General features: G+C 36.0%; 1 protein-coding gene across 3 annotated transcripts; it reads right to left on the bottom strand.

Moving 5' to 3' along the window:
- Positions 1-1,314: 1,314 nt before the first annotated feature.
- Positions 1,315-6,069, bottom strand: LOC134248876 (RNA-binding protein lark-like). Of its 3 annotated transcripts, XM_062731264.1 has the most exons (8): positions 5,958-6,069; positions 5,350-5,497; positions 4,682-4,765; positions 4,536-4,573; positions 4,189-4,350; positions 4,019-4,048; positions 3,288-3,446; positions 1,315-2,142 (listed from the first exon to the last, which is right to left on the bottom strand). In XM_062731264.1, the coding sequence occupies exons 2-8, from the start codon at positions 5,470-5,472 to the stop codon at positions 1,896-1,898; spliced, it is 843 nt and encodes a 280-aa protein (XP_062587248.1). In that variant the 5' UTR covers positions 5,473-5,497; positions 5,958-6,069; the 3' UTR covers positions 1,315-1,895. The 3 variants fall into 3 exon arrangements, with proteins under 3 accessions (XP_062587248.1, XP_062587249.1, XP_062587250.1); XM_062731265.1 differs by lacking the exon at positions 4,019-4,048; XM_062731266.1 differs by lacking the exon at positions 5,350-5,497 and having other exon boundaries at positions 5,958-6,059.
- Between the last annotated feature and the right edge of the window lie 12,729 nt (positions 6,070-18,798).

Below are 18,798 nucleotides of genomic sequence, written 5' to 3' on the forward strand. Positions count from 1 at the left end.
TTTACCCCTCTATGACCTTGAACTTTGACATGCTTTTCAAAAAAGTTGCATGTAACATCACTTTAAATTGGTCACGGATTTTGAAAAAATACTATTTACAGTATACATCTACATGTATATTATACGTTTCATAAACTTTTAACTTTGGTCATAACTTTCGAATGAGAGGAGATAGTGCTTTTACTTTTCAGACATATATATATTACCTGTCAGTGTGACCTTTTTAAATATCCTGATTTTTGAACCCCTGACCCTGAAACTTTTGAATGACATACGATAGGGCGTTCGTATTTTTTTCACACGATATGCCATAGGTAATGACATCTCACCCACAAAAAAAAAACAGAGAGCGGGGGAGCACAATTCTTTGAATTTGCTAGTTTTTCATTACAACTTTTGTCGACCGCATGATGCAGTGGTTAGAGAGTCTGCTCTAGAGTCGCGAAGTAAGGAGTCAGTCCTCACGTCCGCGGGTTCGAATCCCACTGTGGGACGTGGAGACCATTCCTTCAGATGAGACCGTATAAACCGATGTCCCGTGTCGCAGTAGGTGCTGGAACGAAAAAAATCCCTCACTGCTGCTCAATGGCTGCGAGTGCCGAGTATAGAACAAAATTTGAAGCTCTCACTGGCATGTGGTGGCGTCTCCATATGAGTGTAAAATTCTCGAGAGGAACGTTAAATAACATACAATCAGTCATAACAACTTTGACAAGAGATGACTTTCATATTTAATATGCGCATTCCCTGTGACGTGTTTCTGCATGGGCATGCTAAGATTATTGACCCATTGAACGTCACCTTCATGTTTGACCTAATCAAAAAAAAAAGGAGGGTCAGCTGAAAGACGTCTCTTCCGAGTCCTGTTAGATTTCCATGGGTTCTGTTGCTTGTAATTAATGTAATGGTTTGGGCCCTGGATATCGGCCTGGATAGCTCAGTTTGTGGCGCACCTGACTGGAGATGCAGGGGTCCTGGGTTCGAATCACGTTCCAGCGATACATTTTCTCCCCTCCTGTTACAGATTTGGTGCCATTGACCACCCCTGGAATTGCAGGTTAAAGTCCCGTCGGGGGGTAAATAGAACTTGGGCTGTGTCTTCGAGGGGCAAGACCATTTAAGGAGGGAGGAATGTCATGGTCTGGGCCGTGGATATCGGCCTGGATAGCTCAGTTGGTAGAGCACCTGACTGGAGATGCAGGGGTCCTGGGTTCGAATCACAGTTTAGCCATACTTTTTCTCCCTTCCTGTTACATTTATTACCTCATTCAAATCATCACCAGATGCCTGAGACATTGCATACCACGAAACAGGTTTTAGCAATACAGTATATTTATTATCTTTTCTTCCATGTGTAAAAACAATTGTAACATATGAACACCTAAAACTTGTTAACCATGCGTACTTTGTCCGCTGTATGAGAAATTATAAAAGCTATGAATTTCAATGAAGTGTTTTGATTACAGAATGCAAACCTTTATCAAGTGAGATGTCATGATCCATTTGTTCTTATGCTCTACTTAATAAATTTGATCATTTCTTCTTTCTATTTAACACTCTTCAGATGTTGACTGACAATTTTATCAATATAACATTATGATTAAAATGAAAATGCAGTCTAGTATAATTTCTACATGAAATAGCTACATATGATAGGTTGGCAAAATAAAAATGAAATGAAAATGACACAAATACGAGTTACAAACTTCTTCACAACAATATAAAAATTAGAGACATAACCCAAATGACACTCGAGTTTAGTCCATGGCTTTCCTATGATACTTATGATGCAAGTTCACAGAACAAATGGTGACATGATTTCTTGGCAAATATAACAAGTTAAGAAATAATCAACAATTTGTTTAGTACACTGTGACATGTATTTCAGTCTTTAATTAGAAATATAAAGGTTCTGCTTGGTTGGTTCCTGGGGGTGGGGGTGGTCTGGAAATGCCTTGGCTGGGACCAGGTGGAGGTTTTTTGTAGAATCTGTCATAGTAGGATCCGGATCCTAAGGGCTCTTCAGGGGGAGCTGGGGGCAGGGGCTTCTCATAGGAATCATAGTAACCATTTGCTGGGTAGTCATCATCATAAGCTCTAGGGGGTGGTGGAGGAGGTCCTTCTCCTCGGGGGTCTGGATAACTGCAGACAGAGAATAAAAGTCAGATCACCACAGTACAAACAGTTACCTTACATCTAGCACTTTACAACATTAAAAAGCAGTAAGCAAAACATACTGATACTGTACATTTAATGCATTTTTATAGAGCATTTTTTTAAAAATTTATGTCACATTTATAAACCAACACACAATACAATATAGAAGGAATAATAATTATCAGTTCAACAACAGAACCCTTCAGTACAGATGCACTGAACAGGCACGATGATCCAAAGAAATATGATTCCTGGTCCGTAGATGCCCCCTGATGCCTGGCTCCTTGTAAACAGGCCATGACCCCCTTCCTGGCGGTGCCTCGTGGCCTTAACTGATCACCTGTTACTATCAATGGTAACAAATAAATTATTAGATATAAGACGCTCAATCAATATCATTCGGCGGGCAGCTATGATCGGAGTCGGAGACGGCATTTGACAGCTATATTTCCCAAGGGACAGCATGAGTATCAGTTATTAAGTCGGATATGGGATTGGAATCGGCAGAAGTTGCGGCTAGAGTGAGCGGAGGCTGGGTCTGAACATGCATTTGGTAATGTCCACATTCGAGTCATGCTTTGGGTCGTTCCATGCTTGAGGTTTGAGTTATCGAACGGAATAAAGCGGTCCTCTTAGTTTTGATAAGGTATCGCATTTCTTTCTCTCGCAAGTCCTTTTTTGCACGGGACGCTTGAACATCTATGTCTAAAAACAAAACAACTAGAAGTGGTTCAGAAAGCTACCACACTACAGGGTAACTACTTACAAATTACCACCACTATGTGTGTTAGCCTTAAAAAATTGAACACTTCTATGAAAGGAACAAAAAGAGCCCTGTCTTTTCACAAAATAAAAATATCCTTTGAATCATCATTGCAAGAACATTTTAAAATAAATTTAGAAGTTTTCAACAGCTCTTTCAATTTATGAAGAGAAAAGTCCAGGTGCACTGCCTTTGAAATGGACTGTTATAAGCCAAAAAGTTATTTTATATCAAATGTTAGACATAAAAACTACTTCTTGGCTAATTAATCATCCACGCCAGCAGCAACCCACCCGGATCTGTTCTCTACTGCAGACAGGGTTCTTGTTTGTCCCTGGAATGAGGTCGGCTTTACTTACTTACTTACCTTCTGCTGTAGTAGTCGGGGGGAGGACGAGAGCCAATGGCGCCCCTATCTCTGTAGTAGGGGTCAGATGCAGCTGTCCTTGGACGCTCATATCTGTCATAATCAGGGGGTGGGGGGCGTCTCTCATATCCGTAGTATCTGTCCCTTGGAGGGTCATACCTTAAACAAAAAGAAAACACCTTAAAATTCAGTCTCGACTTTGAATTATTCATAATATTTACATTGTAGTTGGCTCCAGTTCTTAAATGCTAAAAGTCAAGTGGTCTCTTTATCAAACATCAAATTTAACATTAGGCAAAAGAAAGACTAATTACAAGATCTGTTGGGGGTAAAAAAAAAAACAGACTTGAATTGCTTATTTCAGGATCAGAATGTACTTGATCCAACAACAACAATAAAATAAATACTAGTAACATGACTTTTGGCTCAACTATTCATTAGAACAAGTATACAAACTCTGATCTTTAAAGCTTGTGTCAGCATGCAGTAACACATTTCAATATCTGAACACATAACAACTGAAAATTGAGAATTGATAAACATCTGAACATTGAGAACTGATCAACATCTGAACATTGAGAACTGATCAACATGTGAACATTGAGAACTGATCAACATCTGAACATTGAGAACTGATCAACATCTGAACACAGAGAAATGATCAACATGTGAACATTGAGAACTGATCAACATCTGAACATTAAGAACAGATCAACATCCTGATTACTTACCCTCCAGGATGCGCCGAGGCTCCTGTACTTCTAACATTCAAACACAATGGGTTAATTCATTAACTTAAAGTCTTAAACACATACATGAAGACTAGGAAGATACAAAGGAGCAACACAACAGAGATAGACCATTAAATATCTTCTGAGATAATGACAGAAGGAAGAATCACCTATCAGGTGGCGGTCCTCGTCTGTCGTCCCTGGGAGGGTATCTGTAGTAGTCATCATAAGGAGGGGGTCTTCTGTACGGGTCGTATCTGTCACGGGAAGGTCCACCGTATCCTCGGTCACCACCTCGACCACCTCCTCTACCGCCCCCTCTCATCCTACCGCTAAAAATTACACATTAAGGTTATACTAGAATTCAATAATTACTTATATGTTTATGAAAGCTTAAATATTATCAATCAACAGTTCGGACAGAATATAAAATAATTCTTCTTCTTTTTTATTTTCTAACTTTTTTATACACCATCAAATTTTCATCTTGTAACTGCAAGAACTTGTAAATACATACCCCCCTCTTCCTCCACCTCTAGACTTTCCAGTGGAAAGCTAAAACAGAATTAGACTTATTTCAAACTTCTCATACAGAGGTTGAAAGTGTTTAACAGAAACTCATTGAGTTTGATCATTTGACTTTAAATCAATATGGAATCTCACCTCCACTCGCATTCTGTTCCCTTTAATAGTGTAGCCATCAAGATTTTTGATTGCATCATCAGCCTCTTGTTCACTTTGCATATGCTGGAAAGTACAAAGATAAAATGAATTTCAGTTAAAAGTGCAGATGGATTTATATCTACAGTATACATGAGATCTACAGAGAGTTAACTGAACTTTATCTATTCTTACAATGTATTTTATTAAAGAGACTAATAAACTTTATTGAAGGGTTAAATGCGTAAAAAGTCGTGTAAGATGAAACGGTTCGCCTCAATAAAAATTAATTCATTTATTTCGCTATTTGCACAATGTTGTTAAAATCCAAGCAAGAGAAATAAGAATCGTGTTTGCAGCAGTTATATTTCGGAGAAGGTGCATCGCAGAATACTAACGGTATTAAAGATGATGCAAGATGAAATATAATATCGACGACATAACACAAACATTCTGGCAATATTCTGTAGGGCTGGCGTTAATATTCCTTCTAGCTTGTAATTTAAAAATGTTCTGTGCTCAATTTTAAAATAAGAGCACATGTTTTACAATTATCAAAATCATTGTGTTCACATTCATTGGTTAGATGAATATGACCACTAAAACTTATTCAATTTTACATCTTTTTTGCCAGCCCTATTCAATTCCCATTTTCTGAATAGCGGACATACCACAAAACCAAAATTTTTTAGGACATCGCATTCTGTTACTTTTCCATATTTTTCAAATAATTCACGGAGATCTTCTGAACGGCAGTTACTTCCCAGGTTACCTATAAATATTTTTGTCGGCATGGTAACGGTCGATTTGCTGATCTATCTGAAAAACAAAGCACATGTTTCATACGAAATCTTATTATCAACGGTTTCCCTCAAGAATGAAAATCGCAAATAAAGGTTCCCTGTACATTCCTCTTCCACCGGGAGACTCATGTCACTCTAGGCTGATACGAAGCATGATTGTGTAGTGTAGCACACGCATCGTATAGGAATTCACCATGAAGTGAAACCATGGTCCAGTGGCTGTAATAGCTGGTACAGAGTTTCAACAAACGACATAAAAATGAAAAAGCGGCAATATAAATCGAAAATATATCGAAAATTCGAGTGCAAGTATATGTACCTGCTAAACGATGCCTCATGCGTTTTCTCAGCACAAAGGCGCGCACATAAACATGTGAACTACCTTCGCACTTGTAAATTTCATCAATCTTAATTGCGGTAGAATCGAAATCCTATTAAAGATGTATATGTTTGCAAACTACTGAATGTGTACTTACATGATATGCAACAAAATTTTTGGCTTTTCACTCTCTCTAAATGCCACCCATTTATGATATTCAAGATGGCCGACCCCACGCCGGAAGAATATGACGTCATAAAAGATACTGGTAAAACAAGCATAGAATGTAATCCAGCCGTGATGGTCAACTACGTAAACTATGTACATACTACTAAACAGTGCTTAAAAGCATATAAGAGAGTAACTTGTTTGACTTAGTGACTGCATGAAAAACAAATGAACATAGAATGGTTTTTTTATCACTTAATGTTTAAAAGGGTATTTATTAATACCCTTGAACATCCCTGTCTTTTTTCTTAGTCTGGATAGTGGACAGACTGTTAAAGCAAATACTAACAATTTTCATCGAAGAAGTGCAATTAAAATGATGCTAATAAGAATCCTATGTGTCGTATAATATTGGTTTGGATCCTTCAAATATGCTATGTTACTCTGTATTAAGTACTAATTTTACCACATTCGATTTCAGACTTCGAACCCGATCCATTTGTAAGTGACCTCAAGATTTAACATGGCCAAGGTGTACCGTCTATGTAGACAGAGCTGGGTTTCGTTTTCACGATCTACTCCAAAGTTTGATGGAGACATTGTAAATGGGAGCTCCTATCTCTCCAAGAGGGCAGGGAAGTTGTTGTGTGCCGTCCCTTTGCTGACAGCAACCGGTATTGTCTATGCTGGATCTGGAGAAGACAAAAAAGAGAAAAACTTGGTCAGGGTAGCAGATATATCCTTATATAACAATCCAGAACAGAAAAACTCTTACTGTTTAAAAGAGGAGAAATATGAAACTCTAAGAGGCTATGTTAACACTGCAAGAATTTCATTTGAAGAATTCATGGAACCACAGTGGGACAGAATTGAGGATGTCAAGGATAAAATTGCCATCGGAAAAGCACACTCAGCAGCCCTGGTAGAAAGATTAAGGACTGATAAAGAACTGCAGAGGAAAATAACAATTGTAGGAGGGTCGTCAATAGGAGCGGCTGGTATAGGATTCAGCATGGTGGAGAGGGGGAAGAAAGGTTCGGCCCTGACTTTGTTGTTCGGCTTACTCGGAGGGACCATAGCAATGATGATCCTCCATCCTAACCAGACCCTCGCTCTAATCGGATTTTCACCTGAGGATTTCAAAAAAGACAAATCTGATAAAAAATAGGATTAAAAGATATAAAGTTGACTATCGATACTGTTAAAATATTATTTTCCCATGCTGATGATGCTGCAGTGATGACAGTTTTAAAAACATATTGAATTGGAAGTTTGTTTATGTCTCCATCATTTGAGAATTCATATTAATTAATTCAAACTGTTCCATTCATTAGTAAAATTTGTGTTTACAACAAAACTGTTGTATGTTATCTTTATTTTTCTCCACAACAAGTAAGTAAGGGCAAACATGACAAAAGGAGTGGTAAACTGAGAACGAGAACAATTTAAATTTAGATTTTCAAATACATCTCAATTTGTTTTGATTTTAGAAACATATTATAACAAGATGTGTTTGTGAAACAATATGCACCCAATGGCAACAAAGTTCAAAAAAGCTATTCTTAGCATATAGGTTGCAGTCAAGGTCACAAGGTCATTGACCTTGGTGTCATTTGAAAGAACTTAATTAGTGGAGCATGCATTGCATACCAAATATGATTTATATGAAGTCTCAATATCTCTTAAAGTTCAAAAGTTAGAAAAAGCTATTTTTAGCATAAAAGTCACAGTCGAGATCACAAAGTCCATACCGGTGAAAGTTCGAGAAAAGCTGTTTTTAGCATAAAGGTCACAGTCGAGGTCGCATGTTCATTGATCATGTTTTCATTAAAAGAGCTTGATTAGTGGAGTATTTATACCAAATATGAAGTCTCTATCTCTCACGGTTCAAAAGTCATAGCGAAGGTTAAAGTTGACAACAGACAGACAGACAGGACAAACACAATATATGCCCTAGATTTATCGATCCGGGCGCATAAAAATTGCAAGTATGGTTAGGCCTCAAATATAAAAGTCATCATGAAAATTTTGTTAATTTTCAAAGTTAATTCATAAGCTGCCGCTCATCTGAAATTTTGGTTTAAGTTGCTCTCAGGTCTCTGGGACAGAGCATGAGCTAGGCACAAAATAATTTTTTCTAAAATAGGAGAGAAAGCCCTCCTAAAAGCTATTGAAAAGTTATTACCAAGGTTATGGTTTTTCAAAAGTACGTCAATTTACAAGGTAAATATAGGTCAAAATTGTACCTTCTCATGGGAAGAACTTGTCATACGAAAACACCTGAGAAATATGAAATTACTACATGTAGTAAGCTCCATCCATTTAAAGATTATGGCTAAGGTTAAAGTTTTTTTCAAAAGTAGGTTAAATTATAAGGTCATGGGATCAAAATTGAAACAATAAAAAGTTAGATCAAGAGCAGGGTCATAGTAACAGGGGGTGGGGCTGCCCCTTTTATGTTTATTGAAAGGTTGGTGCCCCCCCCCCACTTCTTACAACAGAATAGTAATAACAAAGAAATGTAGTATTGTATGCAAAAAAAAAAATGGAAATGAAAGAAAGTTGGCTTTGGAAAAGATTGCCCCCCCCCCCACGAAATAGAATTTTCGAGTTTGGGCAATTTTCTATTCTTTCTTATCTTTTTTTTTTTTTTTTTTTTGCTTTATAACTTTTACAAGAAAGTAAAAAAAAATCTCTGGCTGCCCCCCCCCCACTTTCAAAAACGATGCTACGTGCCTGAAGAGGTCAAATATGTTGGAACCCACTCAAATATTCAATTATCATGGGAACACATACATTGATTATATAATTAAGTACCAGTCCACATAAAAATCAGACAAAAGGTGATATATGAGGGTTCTCAGAATTTGATGATTTTTCACTCATAGATTTATTTTGAAGTATGAACAATGTATGTAAAATGAAAAATGTTTTGCGTCATGGTAACCATGGAAACCCGGCCAAAGAAATTTCCTTAGCAACCGGTGGATTTTTCATTGTTGAAGGACAAAAAATCACCTATCTTTGAGGCTTAAAATAACACGTAAATATCATGAGAATTATTCTTACTTATGGGTGTAATAAAGATACACATTTATTGTGTTCTAATTATGTAATAAAAAATATTTAGGTCTTAAGTCAGTTCTGTGGTAGACATTGGAAGGTACACATGTTTTACAAGTTTTGCTGATTCAGCATTTTTCGTGATTTTGGCAATATTCAAGGCCAAATTTTAAAAATGGCCAGATTAGTACAGTTGTTGCATGTATCTCACATAAAAGCAGAGGTATTTCTCTTTTAGAATTTGAAGTCAAATCCATGGGCTCTTTTGAAAATCGAATCTGTTGCCTAGCAACAAAAATGGGCTTTTTGATGCATAAAATGAGAAACAATGTAAAACGTTAACAGAAAAATCAAATGAACGGTCATTTATGATAAACGAGACACAAATTTTAAAATACTATAATTAAATTCGGTCTCCCTAGCACATAATTGAATATTGCATAATTCTTTATCTCCATAGCAACGGCGGGTTCTCCATAGCAACAAGGCAAAGAAAGGTAATTTTGGCGTGTATTCGTGTAATCTTATTAAGGCTTATTCAAAATAAGTCAGAAAAATCCGGTTGAGCAAAATTGACAATGAAATGTTGGTTTTATTATTGTTATTTTTTTTTTTTTTTTTTTTTTTGGTACTTAATCAACCCATATGGCAAGGATTCCATGTACATGACAACCAAAGTTCCTATGTCTCCTGTAAAACAGATTTGACTTTGGGATTGTATTATTTGTCGTGGAATTGGATATTCAAGTAATATGCTGATAATTGCATGGTGATAGTTCGGAAAGACTTTAAAATGTTTTATCAAGTTATTAGATATTGTTCAATGACTTATTTCCATAGCAACAGCACCACTCCCCTAGGAACGACACAAAGAAAGTTTGACGCATATTCATGTTACCTGTAAATCTTTGTCTAAATCACGTCATGAAGAAAAAAATTATGTTGATTTTTAAACTCATTTAATCCATATCAACTATTTCTAGCACATAGTAAACAATGTTACATTTTCAGTATGGGATACTCTGTAGTCGTTATTCATAATATTGAAAGATTAGGCACTCGTCACAGATTTCTCAGAAAGTATTACAATGTATGAATTAATTCCTCATGAAATTAAATAGATAAATAAAATGAATAACGTCACTATGGAAACATTTCCAATGATATTTCCAATTGAATAGGAAGATCAGGTTTTAATTATTCTATTGATACTTGTCATAGATTGGAGAGGTTTTTTTTCTCAAAAAGAACCGTTCGTGGTAGCTCAAAGGTAGCACCTACTGCATCCCACAGTGGGATTCGAACCCGCGACGTAAGGATCAGCTCCTTACTTCGTGACTCTAGAGAAGACGCTCTAACCACTGCTCCATGAGGGCGACGCGGCACATTAAAATAAATCAAAATAAGAAAAGTCGCATCGCAGTCAGTTACGGTTATTTACGTAAAATTGAAGTTTACACCATCTGAAAGAAATATTGCAAGATCTCCAAAGCTAGATCAAATACAAATGAATTTAAAACATGGCTAGTCACACAAGTAGAAACTTTATTTTTGTATGTTGTTTGGTGAGATTTGCATTATAATGTAGTGCAAACATATTTAAAAAATTATGCAAACGATGGTCAGAGGGGCGTCTTCATGTATCCGGTTAGTTCATATCTTAAAATGGAAATATTATGCAACAAAAACTAAATAATTGACATCGAACTCATCCTTGTAACACGGGGCCCATGGGCCACATCGCTCTCCTGAGCACTGTGGCTAGGAAAAATCAATTCAGTAAATGCCTAAGTGGTCCTGATCCTAAAAGAGGGGGGGGGGGGGGTAATTTGAACAAACTTGAATCTATGCATACTTGAATCTACACTAACTAAGGGTGCTTACATATTTTTGACTAACTGTGGCTTTATTCCAAATAAGTTATGTACTTTTGTGGTCCCACCCAATCCTGGGGGTCATGATTTTAACAAATCTTTATCTAAACTACCTGAGGATGCTAACATTTGAACAAGACCAATCAAGATTTTTATATATTTTTCCTATATATTCCTATGTAAAACTTTGATCATCCATTGTGGCTGTACCCCCGGGGGTCATGATTTGAACAAACTTGAATCTACACTACCTGAGGATGCTTCCATATAAACATGACCAATCATGGCTTTCCTGTTATTAAGAAGATTTTTCCTATATATTCCTATGTAAAACGTTGGTCGTCCATTGTGGCCCCACCCTACCATCGGGGGTCATGATTTGAATAAACTTGAATGTACACTACCTGAGGATGCTTCTACATAAGTTTCATCTATCCTGGCCCAAAGTTTTTACATGAATACCAGTAATTTATATTGATATGGTGGCAAGAAGTATACAATTCAAGTCCACCCCCCTCCTTTCCCCAAGTAAACTTTTGAGTGCTGAGCTGATTTGTTTTTACCTAGCCCATGTGCTCAGGTGAGCGATGTTGGAGGTTGCTCCCAATACTTTGATACGCGTTGCTATAGGCCTGTTCTCTGGGTAATAGCGTTTGAAGCTCCAGAGCTACAACAGATTCCTTGTGAACTGAATAAGTGTCAGCTTCCTAACAACAAGTTAAAGATACAAGCTTACAAATATCTTATCTTTTGAAAAATGGAAATTATCTCAAATGAACACAATATATGCTAGATAAACATTACCAGGGTTATGGGTTTTATTAGGTGCACACAATTTTGTGTGCTTGCTCATTTCATATTCATGTTTTCTTTCACTGCATTTAATTTCCAGTATTTTGCATAGGATTTCCGACATGCTTAAAATTTCAATTCCGATCATTTTATTTCCTTTCCGACATTTTTTGTATTTCTTGGATATCTGCAGGATCCCTTTCTGACAATTTTTTTTGCTTGCCAAACAGCTGGAAATAAAATTTTAGATAAATTTATTTCATGTTAAAAAAATAAAAACATATTTATAATTCAATACATACTTATACAAGTAGCAATACCACTTCTATTAATATCTTTCCCTGTGCTACATGTACAGGCGTAATTGTGATGTCTTTGCATTAAAAACATTCTACTTTCTTTTGAGAATTCCTTCAATGATGATTGTTTTTTCTAAGTCCGTGTAAGAAGCGGGGAGGGGGGGGGGCTATTATGCCGATACTTAGCAATAGCATACTATTGAAAACTTCACAACAATATAAATGTGTCCCCTCAATAATAATAATAATATCTGACGATCTTTTATTTTTTGGTTTGTTTGCCAAGGAATTTTCGGTTGTTGATAGTGCCCAAACTGAAAATATATGGTTGTAACCCCCACCCCACCCCATCCCCGAAATTACTAAGGGTCTGTATTTACCAAAAGTGGTTTCTCTATGCCTTTTAATTTCCATCCTTGCATATCTGAGTTCAAACTTAAAACTGCACTTTAAAAGGGAGATGTGCCTCTGAGAATTTCGGGTCACCTGAGTCTTTCAGGTGACCTATTGCTATCTCTGTTCGTTCGTCGTCGTACGTCATTCGGCGGTCGTAAACATTTGAACATTGTTAGATTCTTCTCTGGAACCATTGAACCAATTTCAACCAAATTTGAAATAACCCATCTATGGGTAAAAGAGGAACACAAAATTGTGAATTTCAGGGTCTCTGGGGCCTGAGGGGTGGGACCAAAACCACTAAAATTAATGCAGTCTTTAAAAATCTTCTTTACTTCTGGACATCAAGCAGTCAAATTGTTGGAATGATTGTAATAAGCATTGAGTCCTCTACACTGTACCAAAATAGAAAAATTCTTTGCCCCAGGGTCAGGGGTTCTATATGCTAGGGCGGGGCTAAATAGATTATATAGTGAAAATACATTGTTTCTTTGAAAATCTTCTTCTCTGCTCCTGGATAAAATTAATTAACGACGTTCGATCCTGATATCTAAAGTCTTAAACTTTTTTGCCAAGTATATTTTTAGTTTCTACATACATAGCTTAATTAAAATTCAAAGCAAAAAATGGGTATCAATACGCTTCTTTTGGCGCTACAGTACATTTGATATGACCTTTTTGCACTGAAATTTGTGTCTTAATTAAAAATCAAATTTTTATCCAAATAAAGCATGAAACAAAATGAACTTTAAGTTTGTTTAAAAAAAGACACTTAAAAATTATGACTAAGAAAAAGTTTCAAATTGCTTCGCAAATCAATTATTTGACCTTTCTGCACTAATAAAAAGTGATTTTTCTGGCATTGAAAATTTAATAAGCAAGAAAAGTATTTTAAAGTCTTAAACTTTTTTTGATTTTAAGCAAATAGGCCAAATTTATCTTGAATATTTAGAAAAGAACAACTCCCAGGTATTTAACAAACTGACTACAGACATATAGTTATGGTATAGCTATGATCGTTCTTCCAGAATTGTGAATTCCAAGCCCCCCGGAGCAGGGGTATCATAGAGGGCTGGGGTTGGGGAGGGGTGTCCTTGACTATATACTAAAAATGAATTATTTCATGGAAATCCACTCCATGATGTTAATCAAACATTTATGATGAGCAAGAATTGTGAAATGTGTGGACCTGAGGGTCAGGGGTTCTTGTGGGGTGGGGACACTACAGAGTAATTCTGAATATTACTTAGAGTGGTTGAAATGCATTTTTTTTATTCCCCTACTCTGTCTTTGGTTATAAAGTTACCAAACTACATAGGCGTCGGAACCGGGGGGGGGGGGTGCTAGGGGCTTAGCCTTTTCCTGGTATAGACATTGAACATTGTTGCGTAGGTTTAGTCCCCCACTTTTCACAGACACGTTGCAAAATAGGTTTAAAATTAGGAATTCAAAGTGGTGCTGTTTGGAAAAAAATTGGTACTGAATATCGAACCTAACACCCCCCCCCCCCCATGTCATGGTCTTTGGTTTAAAACATAACCCAAAGTCAATTGCAAAACTCATTATTTTGGATTTCAATGATTTATTCATGATTTATTCTGTAATATTTTTCATGAGTTAAGTCTTAAATCCTTGCTACTTTCATTGCAGAAAAGTACTGCTTGAAAAATGTCATAGATGAAAACTTTAAAATATCGGAAATGAAAACAGCTCCGGAAATAAAATGCAGCCATTGAAACAATGCACTGTGAGTGTCTTGAATCTAATCCACAATATTTTAAAAGTTACATTAAAACATTATCTATGGAAAACATCCTTAATTTGGTATCATCTGATTTTCGCCCGTTCACACATACAAGAAATTTTGCCCACTTTTAAATTCGCCCAGTCACAGATCTGTTTAAGAATTTATACTGTGTTTTTTGAACTCGCCCCATTTTAAATTCACTCACATGTAGTTGTTGCCATGACAACAATTGATGGAACATTTCATATATTTTTTCAGCACTCTCCACAAATACAATCATCAACACATTAATTTAATATTCATTTCCATGATGAACACTGATCCAAAAGTCAAATCTCTTTACAGGAGGCATAGGGTACATTGGTTGCCATGCACTGGGAATCGTTGCCATGTGTTGATTAAAGACGAAAAAAAAACTAAGATTGACCAACAGTTCATTGTCAGTTTTGCTCAATCACATTTTTCTGACTTAATTTGAAAAAGCCTTAATAAGATTACACGAATACACGCCAAAATTACCTTTCTTTGCCTTGTTGCTATGGAGAACCTGCCGTTGCTATGGAGATAAAGAATTATGCAATATTCAATTATGTGCTAGTGAGACCGAATTTAATCATACCATTTTAAAATTTGTATCTCGTTTATCATATAGAACCGTTCATTTGATTTTTCTGTAAACTTTTTACATTGTTTCTCATTTTATGCATCAAAAAGCCCATTTTTGTTGCTAGGCAACAGATTCGATTTTCAAAAGAGCCCATGGGTTTGACTTCAAATTCTTAAAGAGGAATACCTCTGCTTTTATGTGAGATACATGCAACAACTGTATTAATCTGGCCATTTTTAAAATTTGGCCTTGAATATTGCCAAAATCACGAAAAATGCTGAATCAGCAAAACTTGTAAAACATGTGTACCTTCTAACGTCTACCACAGAACAGACTTAAGACCTAAATATTTTTTATTACATTATTAGAACACAATAAATGTGTATCTTTATTACAGCCATAAGTAAGAATAATTCTCATGGTATTTACGTGTTATTTTAAGCCTCAAATATAGGTGATTTTTTGTCCTTCAACACTGAAAAATCTGCCGGTTGCTAAGGAAATTTCTTTGGCCGGGTTTCCATGGTTACCATGACTCAAAACATTTTTCATTTTACATACATTGTTCATACTTCAAATTAAATCTATGAGTGGAAAATCATCAAATTCTGAAAACCTTCATGTATCACTTTTTTACAGTTTTGTCTGATTTTTATGTGGACTTGTACTTAAGAGAAAGGTGAAGATTAAAAGATATTACTTTTTAAAAAGAGATATACTACGTAGTTTAAGTGTCACACTCTTTTCCTCTGACACATGAAATTAATTAATCATGTATAACATATATTTATATTTAGACAATTACTTTTGGTACAAATTTAGCTAATTACATTTTTTGGCTGATCTCTGAATTTTATCCCAAGTTTGTGCCGTGTTTTTGATTTCTTTGAAAAATACGAATAGTTTAAAAAAAAAAAAACAGCTAATGTATTTATTTTCAATTATAACATATGTACCCAGACAGTGAGTCGATTTTTGAAATTAGGTAAAGGTAAAGATAGACCTTTCAGAATTGAAGTTCTAAAACATAATTACACATCTAGGACACTCCCAATAATTATATTATTATTGCACATATATACATGCAGCTAGGGCACCGTTGATCATGTTCCCAAAATACGACAGACTAATACTGGAAAAAATAAAAGAAGTTATGACCTCAGGATCATGAAACATCTTTAGTCAAAGTATTCATGTTGTAATAGAATTTTGATAAAGTTAAGTTGACAAAAATTAAATTGTATTTTAATATTGCTTTACATTTAAGTGTTGTTATTTGCAAAATTAAGGATTCGTTAAATAATGAATTAACATATTTTACAGGCAATTAAAAATTTGACAAGTTTAAGTCTAAGTCTGTTTCATGATCCTGGCTGGAATCATTTTTGTTTTTGTTGTTGCAAAACATCTTGCCTCCAAATTACCACCACAGAGTGAAAATTGAAAATTTGAAATTCATGAACTTTATTGTGCATTTACAAGAGAATCTCAATCATGTTGAGTTCTTAAATTATAGAACGGGCTAATGGTTATGCGAAAGCTGTCAGAGAAGTTCAGGAGCTAGGACTCTGTAGAAAGACAGTTTTTGGTCATGTATGATGAAAAGATGCAAAAGTATTTATATGTTCAACTGTTCAAAACTTATAAAAAGAAAAATTTTAAAGTAGATACGATATAAGGAGTAAGGACAAAGCACTCCCTACAAATTCGTACAGTGAATTGGTAAAAAGTTACTCTTCTTGACACAGGTTTGGATATTGAAATATGACCGAAATATGCCAAAAAAAAAATTTTATTATTTTTTTTGTATGTTTTTTTCTTACTAATTGTAAAACCTGACTTAATTCGGTCAGAGTATGGAATGCCATATACGACAGCCAACTGCTTACTGCCAACTGCTGACTGCTTACTGCCAACTGTCAGCTGCTTACTGCCAACTGCCACACATATTTGAATAAATTTTATATTTGTATTGATATTTACATGAATTTTCACAAAAAAGGAAAAAAAGGCACGGATCCAGGATATTTTTTCCAAGGGGGTCACCCGGTAAAATTGAATTGAATGAAATGACCAATATGTTTTATCTTATGTATATTCAAAATATGCGGTTGATAAAGTACATTGTTAATTTTTTTTATTTGTTTTCCCATTTGAAATAGGTAATAAAATGACTATTTTCTGCTTTTAATCTTTGAAGAAGCCCCACCCCTTTCCCCCGGGGACAACAAAACCTTTGAAGAGAGAATAATAATAAAAAAGATTTGTCCTTTCGCAGAGAAAGATGTTTTGAAAATAAATTTCCGTTTTCCATTATATTCTATAGTTAAAAATTTCCTCAAATTAAAGATGTATATCTCTGTGTGTTATAATGCAGACACGTAGCATCGTTTTTGAAAGTGGGGGGGGGGGGCAACCAGAGAAAACTTTTTTTACTTACCTGAAAAAGTTGACAAGCAAAAAAAAAAAAAAAGGAAATAGCCCAATCTCGAAAATCCTATTTCGTAGGGGGGGGGGGGGGGGGGGGGGGGGTAGGTGGCTAAATTTATTTTAAGGCCAACTACCTTTCACTTCCAATTATTTTCCACACAATACTACATATCCTTGATATCATTATACTATGGTAAGAAGTGGGGTGGGGCAACCATCCTTTCAATATACAGTAACGGTAATGTTGGGGGAAAAAAAGTGGGGGGGGGCAGGCCCCCCTGCCCCCCCCCCCCCCCCCCCGTTGCTACGTCCCTGTTATGTTTCACATGCATAGATCGGGGGGGGGGGGCATTTAAAAAGGGGAAAAACTCGTATTTCGCCCTGAATGATATTGGATCTCGATACCTGAACCCTTTAACACTCTCTCATCTCTACAAATCAATTGTGCTACCATCGGTACTCTATGGATGTGAACTATGGAATGGCATGGCCTCAAATGATTTACATCGCCTGAATGTCTTCCAGCATCTTGTGGTTAAAAACGCCCAGAATCTACCTACAAAAACAAGGTCTGACATATGTGAAAGCCTTTTTGAAGTTCTTCCAATACAAGCCGAGATTGATGCAAGGAAGCTTCTATTTTTTGGTCGTCTGTGTCGCCTGGAATACAAAACTCTGTCAAAGAAAATCTTCTTAACTAGACTGTTTGCTTACTTGGCAGGGATCGCTCATAAACAGCTAGGTTTTATTCCGGATATTCTGATTCTTTTGTGTACTTACGACCTTTGCCAGTATGTGAGTGAGTGGCTTACAGGTGCCTCATTCCCTTCAAAGCCTGCCTGGAAACAAATTGTGAGATCTGCAACTTTTCGATATAATAAGCTGCGGAGAGACACACGTGTTTCAGATGATCCTGGATTCGACCGTTTCCGGAAAATATTTCAGGATGGAAATCCTGCTTTATTCTGGCGACTACCCCAAAATTGTAATGAGATTTCGTTGTGCAAATTCATTTGCAAATTAGTCTCCGAATCTCCTCGAGAAACTACAGAAATTTGTCCCCTTTGTGGATCTCTGTACGTTGATCTATTTAACCATGCATCCTGTACGTGTCGTATCACATATGATATACGCAATCAGTGGTGGGAGGATGTAATTAACTATTTTGACATTAACCTGTGTGTTGAATTGTGTGCCCTTACTGATGATGAGCTGTATTTAATTCTTCTAGGCCGTAAGCCGAACACCATTATATCCGCCTTCTACCTAAGAAACTTCCAGTTACGAAACTTTCGCTGCGTTGTTGATGCGTGTGCCTTTTATAAGCGCAATCTTTCCGCACTGCAAATCTGCCAATGAGGGACGCTTCCAGCTCCTTTATTTCTTATTCTCAAAATTCATTTATAGATTTTTTCTTTCAAGCGAGGACATATATATATAATACATGTGTGTGAAGTAATGATCCCAAATGATTTTGTGATCTAAAACATTGTAAATATATACATATATATATTTTTTCTATATATATTATGAGGTGTTTGCATGCAATTTATTGTTTATCTCATATGTGATATCCTTTTTTCTGTGTATGTTCAATTTTCATTAATCACTGTAATAGTGGA

This window comes from Saccostrea cucullata, unplaced genomic scaffold (genome assembly GCF_032062105.1).
Source record: "Saccostrea cucullata isolate Sc308-1 unplaced genomic scaffold, CSIRO_AGI_Scuc_v1 ctg62, whole genome shotgun sequence".
Taxonomy (NCBI): domain Eukaryota; kingdom Metazoa; phylum Mollusca; class Bivalvia; order Ostreida; family Ostreidae; genus Saccostrea; species Saccostrea cuccullata.

Coding starts and splice junctions, on each gene's coding strand:
- LOC134248876 (XM_062731264.1), bottom strand. CDS start 5,472: ATGCCGACAAAAATATTTATAGGTAACCTGGGAAGTAACTGCCGTTCA. Junction 3,447..4,018: donor GCCTCGGCGCATCCTGGAGG/GTAAGTAATCAG, acceptor TTTTTGTTTAAG/GTATGACCCTCCAAGGGACA. Junction 2,143..3,287: donor CCCGACTACTACAGCAGAAG/GTAAGTAAGTAA, acceptor CTCTGTCTGCAG/TTATCCAGACCCCCGAGGAG.